Source organism: Aspergillus foveolatus, assembly GCF_047715535.1.
Source record: "Aspergillus foveolatus strain CBS 279.81 unplaced genomic scaffold BDW70scaffold_207, whole genome shotgun sequence".
Taxonomy (NCBI): Eukaryota; Fungi; Ascomycota; class Eurotiomycetes; order Eurotiales; family Aspergillaceae; genus Aspergillus; species Aspergillus foveolatus.
The window spans coordinates 1-11,583 of NW_027396271.1; the positions used below are offsets into that span (position 1 = coordinate 1).

Below are 11,583 nucleotides of genomic sequence, written 5' to 3' on the forward strand. Positions count from 1 at the left end.
AGTATCACAAGCTTAGAGAAACAAATAAAAGACAGAAACATGAACTCTCTCTCCTCCCTTTTATCAACTTTTCTGGACATACCTCAACACTTTTGACTTTTCCGTACCTTGGTTCAGACACATGTAACCTTGTTTAGACCTTTGGTTGAGGGCATTGCCGATAACCAAGACCCAGGCCATAGCCTGTGACACTAAGCATCATCGTCGAAACGAGAATAACATCCTGCTAAGCGTCAGCGATTCTTACATACACACGTAGAGAGCTCACGTGTGGTAGGCTCACCTCCTCCCCATTCGGTAGAACACAGGGAATTCTCCTCGTCTCGTACTTATTCCGCTCCTCAACCCATTCCACATATGCTCTCGCCTTTTCCCCGCCCACATTATCCGCAACGACAACCGATCCACGACGTACAAGACCCAGTCTCTCGCAGATCCTCAAGTCGGAGAGATACAGCTCTTCCGCATGGTCCACGAACAGTACATCAAAGCTCACATCCACCTCCTCACCATCCCTTGTCCCCTCCATAACAAATTCTTCCAAAGTATCCGAACACGAACCCACTCGAATCTCCACAAACTCGCCAAGCCCCGCAAACTGCACAAGTGACCTCGCGATACTGGCATATTCGATGTCGGCCTCAAAACTAACATACCGCTCCCCACCGGCCTTCCTCACCTCATCGCCGAACAGAATCGCCGAGTAGCCTACATACCCACCGAACTCGGCCATGTTGCGTGGACGCGTGGAGCGGACAATTTCTGTGATGACGTTGCTTCGGTCGGGACCGATGGTCATCATGCAGTGGTTGTTTGCGGTAGCCCAGGTGTCGATTTCGGCGAGGATGGCCGTGGCTTTGTTTTTTAGGTGAGGGAGAGCGAGGATGTGGGTTTGCAGGGCCTTTTCGCGGCCGTCCTGCAGGACATAGGGTTAGTTCGGGGTATGAAATTATGATAGATGTTTGACGGGGATGAGGGGGGCGCACGCCGTGCCAGATTGTGGCTGGAATTTGCTTAGCAAAAGCCATGGTGATGCTCGGTTAAGGAGGAGACTTATAGTATAACGAGTTCAAGAAGATGGTGGTTGGCGTGACTTTGAAGAAGACAGTGAAAGGACCTGGAACACCTTCATATAGACCTGCATTCGGTAGAAGAAAGTCCCCCTGGGTATTTAGCTTGGGCGGCAGCTTATCAGATCCCAGTTATCAGATCCGTAGTGGGCTGAGGGTGCTTTCTCGTTGGAGTCAAATACGCACAATTTGAGACACTATGTTTGTAGCCCGCGCCAGTTTGCGGATCGGAGATGTCGGAGACCTGGAGGATGGATGGAGCGTACTTGATCGGAGAACCCTCTATGGTTTCCATCACGTACGAGAAACGAGTCCACCACTTGGATTACAGTAACTGGGAAGTATGTATATGGGTGATGGCTGGAAACGGCTCCGCTTGGAACGGATAATCCCCGTGGAAGAGGGAAGGCTAACGTCATGGTCGCTATAATCAAGGTGACTACAACACAGAATTCCGCTATGTTATTCGATTGTCCAAGCTATAGAGCTCTAATAGACCGCCCATATATCTCTCCATCCACATTGAAGAACCTTAGCCGCAACAGCACACGCAAGTCCAACCGCATAACAACATATCGTAAACAAAATCAGCCCCCAATACTCACCACCGCATCGGGCGAGAATCTCGCCTGCAATTGGGACTCCGGTGAGGGTACTGCAGATGAAAATTCAGCCTTAGCAACGCATATCAAGATCTCAATTGTGAGAAGGAACGAGGGAACCACTATAAATACCTAATACTGACAACCGTATACGCAGTCGCATAATAGCGCCCGTAATGTTCTGTCCGACAGAGCTGCCCGATACACACGGGTGTAAGACTGATATTACTCCCGCTTGCGAACCCAAAGAGCGCGCAGTAGACAATTAGGAGAGCGACGTTGTTGCCCGCTGGCATCCAGAGGCAGGCGTTGCAAACAAGACAGAGCGCCACGGCGATAATAAGTGTATTGAATCGGCCGATGGAATCTGCAAGAAAACCAGGGAGGAGTCTGCCGAAAAAGGAGCCTGCGTTGAGTATGGCGAGGAGTTGGTAGGAAAGCTTCGTTGAAATGCCGTGGGAGAGCGCATAGGATGAGATGTATGTTATTGGGATGAAGAGACCCCATTCAATGAAGAAAATGGAGAGGGTTGTCAGCAGGAATTTGCGTTCTCGCAGGATTCGGAAGTCAGGGAGGATGTTCTCCCTTGAGAAGGGTTTTGTGGGGAGGCGTGAGGATACGAGCGCGCTGGCGATGACGAGCGAGATGAGGCATACCAGTGCGACGACCCGAGTTGCCCATGCAAAGCCATACTTGTCAAAGAGGCTCTCGAGTATGAGCGGGATGATGACGCCTCCTATAGAGCCACCGCTCGCTGCAATCCCCGTCGCGAGACCGCGTTTCTTATGAAAGAAATGGCCAACAGCCGCGATAGAGGGCGTGAATACAAGCGACGTCCCAATTCCACCAGCAACGCCAATAGTCAAAATGAACTGCCAGTATTCATGGCAAAACCCAACACTGACCATCATAACCATGACCAAGATTGATCCCAGAAACACTAACAGTCGAGGTCCCCTAGCATCGAATATGGGCCCGATCTGGATCCCGCAAAAGAAGGTGAGAAAGGTGAACAGACCAAAGATCCAGCTTGTCTCAGCTGGTGGGATTCGAGATATGCTTGGAATGTGCCGGTTGAGTTGACTAGTCCGAGACTTCCCACCAGACCCATGAAGCTGCCGAAGACGCAAAGCCAACCCTGCGTGCCTCCCTCTGGGTAGATACCGTCGCTGTCACTATCTGGTGTATCTTGCAGGTCCTTTTGTTCCGGTTGTTCGCGGCTCAGGTGTCTCCAATTCGTCGAACCAGTCAAGCTCGAGGGAGCCTCGTAATCGACTTGGTGCATCGGCGTCATCCCGGATATCGTTGTCTGATTTGTGCCGAGAGCGTTTCTCATACACTCGCTCACACAGAAATGTTGTTATATATCAATATATGTTTTCTAACGTACGATGGTTGAGTATGTGGCGAGGCATAAAGCTTTCGGAAATGTATCGGAAATGCCAAGTTCTACTTGTACAGGACCCTTGGCATATCTCCGAGGGCGCAATCGGAGACATCGGTGATGTTGCGTATGACCTTGTAGAATAACATCTTCAGAGCCCCACGGTGTTCGGGCCCTTCTTAGCGTTATTTGCCGAGTACAGGCGAATTTTCGATGATGGACAGAGTGTCATGACGTTGGGTAAGATGGCACAAACAAAACTCGCTCATTAGATGGAGGGAATCTTGTAGAACGCAAGGAATGTAGTTCTAGCTCTTTACGTAAAGACTTTTGATTCATTATCTATCCAAGAGCCCGCATCATCCGCCTCAGCCCTTCCTCGAGGACATGACGAGGGTGCGCCATGACCACCCGGAACCAGCCCGGTTCCTCACATGCATATGTAGATCCAGACGTCATGTACACTCCTTGCTTCCGCAGGCGAGACAAGAGTACATCGTCAGTCATTTCGGTGTCTTTTACTATAGCCCCAAGCTTAATCCACACGAAAAGCGCCGCGTTCGAGTGTGCATACGGGATCCCGTTGGTTTTGCAGAAACCCGTCACGAATTGGTAGCTTTCAGATAATCGTGCTCGATTTGTCGCGACGAAGTTGTCCATGAATGTGCCGTCAGCTAATAGAGAGGCCACAGCTTTATCTGCAAGGCTTGATGGGAAGCTGAATAGTCTGTAGTTTGTTAGCGTAGGCCACCTACAAGGAACATTGACTCACGAGATACTTTCACAAGCGCCCAGGAATTGGGGGTTCGATTGACTAATGAGAACGCCGATTCGCAGGCCGGTTGCGCCAAAGTCCTAGTTGATCAATCAGTGATTATATCGAGTGTGGGTACTGAGCGACTTGCCTTGCTCGTACCCCACACGGCGTGCACCAGTTGCGCGTCGACTAGGTCATTAGTATCGATTGATAAGACCGATGTGAAAGGTGTTGACTCGTCCGACTCGGGACTCTCCCACACGGACAGTCCATAGAGCTCATCGGATATCAGGTGTATGCCCAGCTTTTGGCAGAGCTGCATGTAGCTCTTCAGGACTTCCTTTGGGTAGCAGCGACCTGGTATCAGTCAGCTAGGGGTGATACACAGGATTAATGGATAAGTGAAAAGGACCAACAAACCTAGGGGATTATTCGGAGAACATAACAGGATAGCCTTGACTTTCTTGCCCTCTCGCGTCGCCTGTTCCGCAACCTCTTCAAAGCGCGCAATAGCATCCGTGCCCATCGGGTCCACTTGGTCCATTGTGACCTCGAGGATGTTCACCCTATATGGTCAGCTTCGCTCGCAGCAAGGAAGAACGTCGAGAAATACCCTGCGCGATTCCCCAATATGGACCTAAACGTCGTCCAGTATGGTCTTCCCACGAGCACATAGTCGCCCGGATCACACAGCGCCCAGGCACAGTTCTCAATTGCATTGCTCGCGCCAGCTGTTATGCACACGTGTGATGGCTGTAGAGGCACATACGGCTGGAAGTGACGGTTAAGGAAATGGCACATGGCCGCCTTTAGCTTCTTGGAGCCGGTGAAGCCATCGCCGTAGGTCAATGCATGGTTCTCAACGGCCGGCTAGGATAGTTTGTTATTGTGTATTATATAGGCTGAATATAGAAATAGACTCCGTACCTGAATGTTAATAAATGATTTCATCTCAGCTTGCATCAATGCCTGGCTGCCGTCAGTGATAACCCCTGGTTATATGCGGGCGGGTCGTTCATACATTCTCAGCGAGGCCGATATTCACAATCCCACCCGGATTTGACTCAGGGTCCCAGAGGTTATTGAGGACATCGAAGAAGACCGGCTTTCGTGCCTCCAGGGTAATGCCTCGAGACGAGATAGTATTCTCCATAGCGTGGGCAAAAGGCAATTTTGGATAGCGGTATAAGCGTATACACAATCACAGTGCTCAGTCAGTTTCAGAACATTGTAAATGAGGTATATGAATCATCTTGGCAGGGTCTGGTCTGCTCCAAATGCCGGTGTCGGCAGCTGGTCCCACGTGACAATTCGACGTCTCCGATGGCTCCGATGGCTCCGATGTCTCCGACGCCTCCTCGTGGTCCCCAACCGGAGATGCCACATTGTGGATCCAATCATCGCAGGCAAAAAATGCCCCACTCTGCGATATACTCTCTGGAACGACTTTAGATGGCAATGTGTGCTCGTCTTGTTCTTCTGGGTCGCGAACTCTCACAGACATTCATTTAAAAGGCGGCTCTCGTGTCTGCAAAGGAGTTGTCAGTCGCCTTACGGGCCGGAAAGTACGTAGGTAAGGTGGATGATAGGAAGACCTCCGTATGGGCATGTCAGATCAGTCCCTGCATTTATGAAGTCTCCTTAAGGGGTGGATGCTACACTATGGGTACTCGCCTGTATCTACGAAAGCAGCATAGGTCATGTCTCAGCTGCGACTCGAGTATGCCGATACCTTCACTAGTCCCAATCCACTTGGGTGATTTGGCAGTAGGCAGGATTTTCGTTTTTTAGACCTATAAGTAATGGGATCTGATCTCCTGATCTTATCTGATAATCTGATGATCTGATAATCTGATGATCTGATAATCTCTTCCACACTCCCTTCACATTCGCCCTCCATGCCCCGAGCCACATCTGCGACGATGAAAACCGAGGCGCAGTCGACAACCATTCAGGGGGAAGAGTCCGGTCGGTATTCCTCTACAATCCGTATACTGACTTGGTACAATACGGCTAAGACCAGAACAGATGACGACAAGCCCCTCGACGAACTCCTTCGTGCCGCCCAAATCGAAGTCGACGACAAGGACTCGGGCCAGCATGCGCTGACCTTACGAATGTGGGTTATCGGGACAATCTTCGCAATTGTGGGTTGCGGTCTCAATACACTCTTTACGCTGCGGAGTCCATCGATTAGTATTGCTGCGTCAACTGCGCAACTATTGGCGTATCCTGCCGGCCGACTATGGGACAAGGCTGTTCCTAGTCGTACCTTCATGGTATTCGGCAGGAGCTTTTCGCTAAACCCACATCCTTTTAACACAAAGGTAACACTCCCTGAGCAGAGCATGGGAATAGCTAACTTTCGAATGGTAGGAACACTGTTTGATATACATCATGGTAAACATCACCTTCTTCACCCGCATGACCGCAGACCTCCTAGTGGAACAGAAAAAATTCTTCGGTCTCGACTCAGGATGGGGATACCAACTGCTGATGATTCTCTCGCTCTTTCTGATTGGATTCGCATTTGCCGGTCTCACTCGATCAGTCCTCGTCGAACCTCGTAAGATCATATGGCCAGGGGTACTTAGCGCCACGGCTCTGATGTCGGTGCTTCATAACCGCAGGATGTCTGGAGAGGACAGTGATGACTCTAGCCGCCCTGCGTCGGATAGTCAGCGTCCCTGGAGAATGTCTGGATTTGCCTTCTTCTGCCTTGTCTTTGCGATCTCATTCTGCTGGTACTGGCTGCCGGACTTTATCTTTCCCGCGCTGAGCTACTTGAGTTTTGTCTGCTGGATGAAGCCGGATAGTACTATCATCAACCAGGTGTTTGGCGTGTCATCGGGAATGGGTCTCTTGCCACTGACTTTTGACTGTGCGTATCCAAGTCCCCCTTCTCTTTTGTCGTGTCCTGTTGCTAACATTGGTCACATATAAGGGAGCCAGGTTGCATATGTTGCATCTCCACTGCTCATCCCCTCCTGGGCTATCATAAACATCGGTGTTGCCCTGGTAGTCTGGGTTTACATTGTCGCTCCCGCTTGCTACTATAGTAATGTGTGGAACACGGCCTACCTACCGTTTCAGAGTTCTTCTAGTGAGTCCTCTCAATCGCTCTGGCACCATCTCTGAATGGCGATTTCTGATCTCCATAGTCTTTGACAACACCGGGAACGTCTACAATGTCAGCCGGATAATAAGCGATGGATCCTTTGATGTCGACGTTTCAAAGTATGAAAGTTATTCTCCGGTAAGGCCTCTGCTAAACCTGCGTCATGTCTGAACTAGTTCTTATTGACCGCTAGGTCTACCTGCCGATGACATACGCATTGAACACCTTCGCCCTGGCAATCGCCACATTGGCATCGCTGATTTCTTGGACGGCCCTCGAGCACCGTGACTCCATAATGACTGTAGTCCGCGACATGACGAACCTGAGGCCTTTCGGTAAGCGCGATACACGACCAAAGCAAGGGGCTCCGGCCACGGGCGATGTTCCAGCATGGTGGTATCTTATTTGTCTAGCTCTCGGACTAACACTTGCAATCTTCGCGATTGAATACTGGTCGATTGAACTGCGGTGGTATGGAGTTATTCTCGGCTTTGCTGTCGGTTGGATATTTTTCTTTCCAGTAAGTTGGCCGTTATCCACCGGATTGAGTTCAGAAGATTACTTGCTAAACAACTAGATAACGTTGCTGTACGCGAACGCAAACATGAAAGTCGGAATCGAAGTCTTCTGCCGCATCATCGCAGGATTTGTCTGGGAAGGCCGAGTCGTCGCAAACACGTGGTTTGTCGGGTTGGGCTACACCACGATCTTGGACGGCCTTTCCTTTGCGCAGGATATGAAGCTTTGTCTCTACTACCATGTCAGTCCTCACCTAAAATCTAAATGTGTCTACAAATCTGCTCACGTTGCTAGATCCCACCCCTCGAAGTCTTCCTCGTGCAATGCACGGGCATGCTAATCGGCACAATCGGCCAAGTCGGCATCGTTAACTGGGCGCTGGACAACATAAAGGATATCTGCACCTCGGACGCAATAAACGGATTCACATGTCCGTTCTCGCAGACGAATTTCAACACGAGTATAATCTGGGGCGGGATTGGACCGCGACGATTCTTCTCCCCAGAGACTGGATACAGGTCTCTCTTTTACCTACTCATCATCGGCGCAGTGTTACCTGTTATCGTGCATATCCTGAAACGCGAGTACCCACGCTCGTTCTGGAAAAATGTTAGCGTCCCGTTATTACTGGGCGGACTAAACTACATCCCGCCTGCGACGGGGATGAACTACGGGAGCTGGGCGATTGTCGGGTTATTCTTTGGGGTGTTTATGCGCAGGCGGCATAATGGGTGGTGGAGAAGGTATAATTTCATCCTGAGTAGCTCGCTCGAGTCGTCGGTGTCGTTTGGGGGGATGATTATTTTCTTTGCAATGTATTACTCGGGGGTTTCGGGGAGGTTGAAGTGGTGGGGGACGGAGGTTTATAAGGTAGGTTTTGCCTTTGTTTTTGTTTTTGTATGGGATGGGATGGTGCTGACTCAGTGTGCAGGATACTTGTGATTGGAAGGGGTGCCCGTATTTGCCTATTCCTGCGAGTGGCAAATTTGAGTAAGGAGGCCGTCTTAAAGGTGCGTGGACAAGGGAGCGGTCATTGAAAGCGAGACTGTTGGATTGTGCTATTATTGGAGCGGGCTGAGGTATCGAGGCATCTATCTAGGTGATATAGCAAGTAGCAGAAATATCTCCGATCTGATAAAGGTCAGTGGCAAGACTCGGATTAAAGCCCTTCCGGTGACGCGCATTCCTTAATACTCCTCCGACATCTCCGAACCAACCTCCTCGATACTCAACGCCCAACAATGTCCTTATCACCCACTACACCCAGGTCTTCTAGACCAGCTACAGCAAATCGTCCACGCCGAGTCCGAAAGCCCATTAGCTGCGCACCATGCCGCGACTCGAAGCTCCGATGCGACCGCCAACATCCTTGTGCGACGTGTCGGCGACGCGGCCTTGTGCCATCGTGTTGCTATCCTAATACTTCACGTACTCCTGTACGAGTTGACTCCGGGCTTGAAGCATCACAGGAATTTAATACCAGCCATTTGCTGTCGCCGGGCCAAGTCTCAATCCCCGACGCCCAGGGCGAACCAGAGGGACCCGCAAGTGAGGGGCATGCGCGGTGGGAAGCGATCTTCGAAAGACCGGTTAATCCGCTGTGTGATCCTCCTGTCGCTCTGAGTTCAGAACAGGGCCAGGTTACAGATGGGAAAGTCTGCTTCCCATTTCATTTCGGGCCTTCTGTTTCCAAGGAACACATCCTAGCCACCCTTCCACCAAGGGAGTCATGCGACTACCTTATATCCCAGTATTTCCTACGACTGTCACCGTTATTCCACGTTCTACACGGTCCGACATTCCAGAGACAATACAACACGTTTCTCGAGAACCCATACGGTGCGGATCTGGCGTGGGTGGCTCTACTCTTCACTGTGCTGTCCATGGTGCTGAACACATTGGAAGAAGACGATGTTCCCTTGGCTGAGCGGCTTTGGCTACAGCAGCTGCAGTATACCAGCCTGCAGGAAATTGCATCTCAATATCGCAAATCAGCGATGCTTTGCCTGTCTGAGGATAACTTTCTCATTCGGCATTCCTTGAATACGCTCGAGGCACTCCTCATTCTACTTTACGGGATCAGTCATAACGATGGGGTCGAGCAGACATGGGCATTGCTAGGTAACGCCATTACTACGTGGAACTGATCTAGATCAATACTAACACGTATAGGAACGGCCCACAACATCGGCATCGCCCTGCGCTGCAACCTAAAATCCAAACTCCCAGCCATGAGCTACATCGAATTCGAGCGCCGCCGGCGATGCTGGGCGGGAATCTGCCTGTTGCATACGTACCAAGCAATTCTCTTCCGAGACGTCGACGTCTCCTTCCTCCTCGACAAGCAGGAACTCGAGCTCTTCCCAGCAGACGTCAACGATTCGGACATCCACGACGACTTTATCCGGCAACCATCTAGCCAGCCCGCAGATGTCCATGATCATGTTCAAGCTGCGCCTGTTCAAACTGTCCAGCCGCATCTGTCAGCGGTTATCGACGCAACTGGACGAGCACACTCTAACGCAATTCGACGCCGAGATCGCGTCTGAACAGGCCCAGTGGGACAAGCTGTTCCTCATCGACGGAAAACCCAGTGTCCTCGACATAGCCAGCTACGCGCACTGGTGCATTCTGCAGCAATACGCGCACCAGCTATACCTCCTCATCCACCGCTCGTTCTGTACACGACAATCCGCGGGCGGAACTGACCGACGAGTCCAATCCCAACTAAAATGCATATCATCCGGCGCCGCCCTCCTCGAGATCCAGCGCCTCTTCTTCGAAGTGCCCCGGCTGCGGCATTACCGGTGGTACGTCTACGGGATGACGAGTTTCTGTGCGCTGCATGGGGCGGTCGCGCTTGCGAGCTGTCTGCTTATGCAGCCAGAGGAGTTTGATTCAAGTGTTTATCGGGCGGCGTTTAATGCGGCGGTTGTGAGGATTGAAGCGATTAAGGGGCGCAGTCCGATTTGTGTCAAGGCGTTGCCGATATTGAGGGGTTTGCAGTGAGTCTCCTTACAAACCTCTCGGTTCTCCTCCTCTCTCTCTCGTAGGAGAGGTCCTGGAGCAGGCTGACATGCTTTGGTATTTAGGAATATGCTCCAGCCCGAAAGGGCTCAAGTGTCGACGACGAACACTAACGCCGGGGTCGAGACCCATAATGTTCCCGAAGAGTGGGCCGAGACATTGCCGTGGTTGAGTATGGATATGATCAACTGGGTAAGTCCATCCAAACACTCAACGTTGGCCGAAATTTCGCATCCCAGCGTCTGACTGAATCTCTCCTAGGACGTGTGGCAGGATATAGTGGACGGGTCGGCCTAGTGTGCGCGCAAACAAAGAAGAAAAAAATTTGCAATCATAGCTCACTTAATTTACAGTACTATGCGGCTTCGAGCTACAGAGTTCGTACTCGTAGTTCTATTTCCATACACACACTGGAGCTTCTTATCCGCTTGCCTTCCTATGTTTACGCTGTTCTTTTTTACTACATACCATTATGGCTAGAGAGGTATATGCTGTATGGCTTAATAAATTGGCAGTACGTATAATGAAACAAGTGAATTAGAATAAACTGGTAGTAAATTAGATATTAGGCTCTATTCTAATCTATTCTATAAATATGCCCGCAGAAACCATTGAAAGAAAAAAAAAAAAAAAACAGGAAGATTGATGCGCCAATTTAAAAAAAAAAAAAAAAAAAAAGAGACAAAACAAAATGTAATCCTGCAACCCCCTCTATTATGCAGCGCAAAACAGCCTGACCAAATTGCCAGTCGCCAATGCACACAACAGTAAAAACAAACCTCCGCATGATTCAAGACCTCATTATCCGCGTCAACGGATCCCGAATCGAAACCTCATGTCCATCCCGTAAGGTCCACCACATCCCCACACCACACTCAACTCAACTCAACTCAACTCAATGCCTCGTAAGCTTAGCCCTAAGCTTCGCGCCAAAAGCATAAAACCCATAGGGAATAAACACCATCCCCACCCCAATAAACGCAAGCAACCACGACGCCCACTGCAACCCCAACTAGACTTGTTCAACCCAACCCACGAAACCCGACCCAACCCGACCCAACCCGCCAAGAAATGGGTTGGGTTGGACCCTCTAATAATCCATTGGG

At 50.5% G+C, this 11,583-nt stretch overlaps 5 protein-coding genes across 5 annotated transcripts; 2 read left to right on the top strand and 3 right to left on the bottom strand.

Moving 5' to 3' along the window:
* Positions 1–133: 133 nt before the first annotated feature.
* Positions 134–1,028, bottom strand: BDW70DRAFT_154680 (O-methyltransferase; the record flags this gene model as incomplete). The annotated part of the gene is made up of 3 exons (XM_073739903.1): positions 134–223; positions 284–916; positions 987–1,028. The coding sequence occupies 3 exons, from the start codon at positions 1,026–1,028 to the stop codon at positions 134–136; spliced, it is 765 nt and encodes a 254-aa protein (XP_073590593.1).
* Positions 1,029–1,559: 531 nt separating this feature from the next.
* BDW70DRAFT_167850 (MCT family MFS transporter) lies at positions 1,560–2,966 on the bottom strand (the record flags this gene model as incomplete). The annotated part of the gene is made up of 4 exons (XM_073742328.1): positions 1,560–1,725; positions 1,805–2,652; positions 2,691–2,824; positions 2,918–2,966. The coding sequence occupies 4 exons, from the start codon at positions 2,964–2,966 to the stop codon at positions 1,560–1,562; spliced, it is 1,197 nt and encodes a 398-aa protein (XP_073590594.1).
* A 432-nt stretch (positions 2,967–3,398) lies between these two features.
* Positions 3,399–5,218, bottom strand: BDW70DRAFT_167851 (pyridoxal phosphate-dependent transferase; the record flags this gene model as incomplete). The annotated part of the gene is made up of 7 exons (XM_073742329.1): positions 4,835–5,218; positions 4,741–4,782; positions 4,427–4,683; positions 4,234–4,379; positions 3,962–4,170; positions 3,829–3,911; positions 3,399–3,783 (listed from the first exon to the last, which is right to left on the bottom strand). Exons 1-7 carry the CDS (start codon positions 4,964–4,966, stop codon positions 3,399–3,401), a joined length of 1,254 nt encoding a protein of 417 aa, XP_073590595.1. The 5' UTR covers positions 4,967–5,218.
* Positions 5,219–5,711: 493 nt separating this feature from the next.
* On the top strand, positions 5,712–8,444 carry BDW70DRAFT_154683 (OPT superfamily oligopeptide transporter; the record flags this gene model as incomplete). The annotated part of the gene is made up of 9 exons (XM_073739904.1): positions 5,712–5,785; positions 5,837–6,140; positions 6,190–6,694; positions 6,758–6,916; positions 6,975–7,069; positions 7,125–7,451; positions 7,509–7,691; positions 7,745–8,320; positions 8,382–8,444. 9 exons carry the CDS (start codon positions 5,712–5,714, stop codon positions 8,442–8,444), a joined length of 2,286 nt encoding a protein of 761 aa, XP_073590596.1.
* A 247-nt stretch (positions 8,445–8,691) lies between these two features.
* BDW70DRAFT_167853 (Zn(II)2Cys6 transcription factor) lies at positions 8,692–10,808 on the top strand (the record flags this gene model as incomplete). Its single annotated transcript, XM_073742330.1, has 5 exons — positions 8,692–9,571; positions 9,623–9,822; positions 9,881–10,455; positions 10,543–10,669; positions 10,739–10,808. The coding sequence occupies 5 exons, from the start codon at positions 8,692–8,694 to the stop codon at positions 10,772–10,774; spliced, it is 1,818 nt and encodes a 605-aa protein (XP_073590597.1). The 3' UTR covers positions 10,775–10,808.
* Positions 10,809–11,583: the final 775 nt, after the last annotated feature.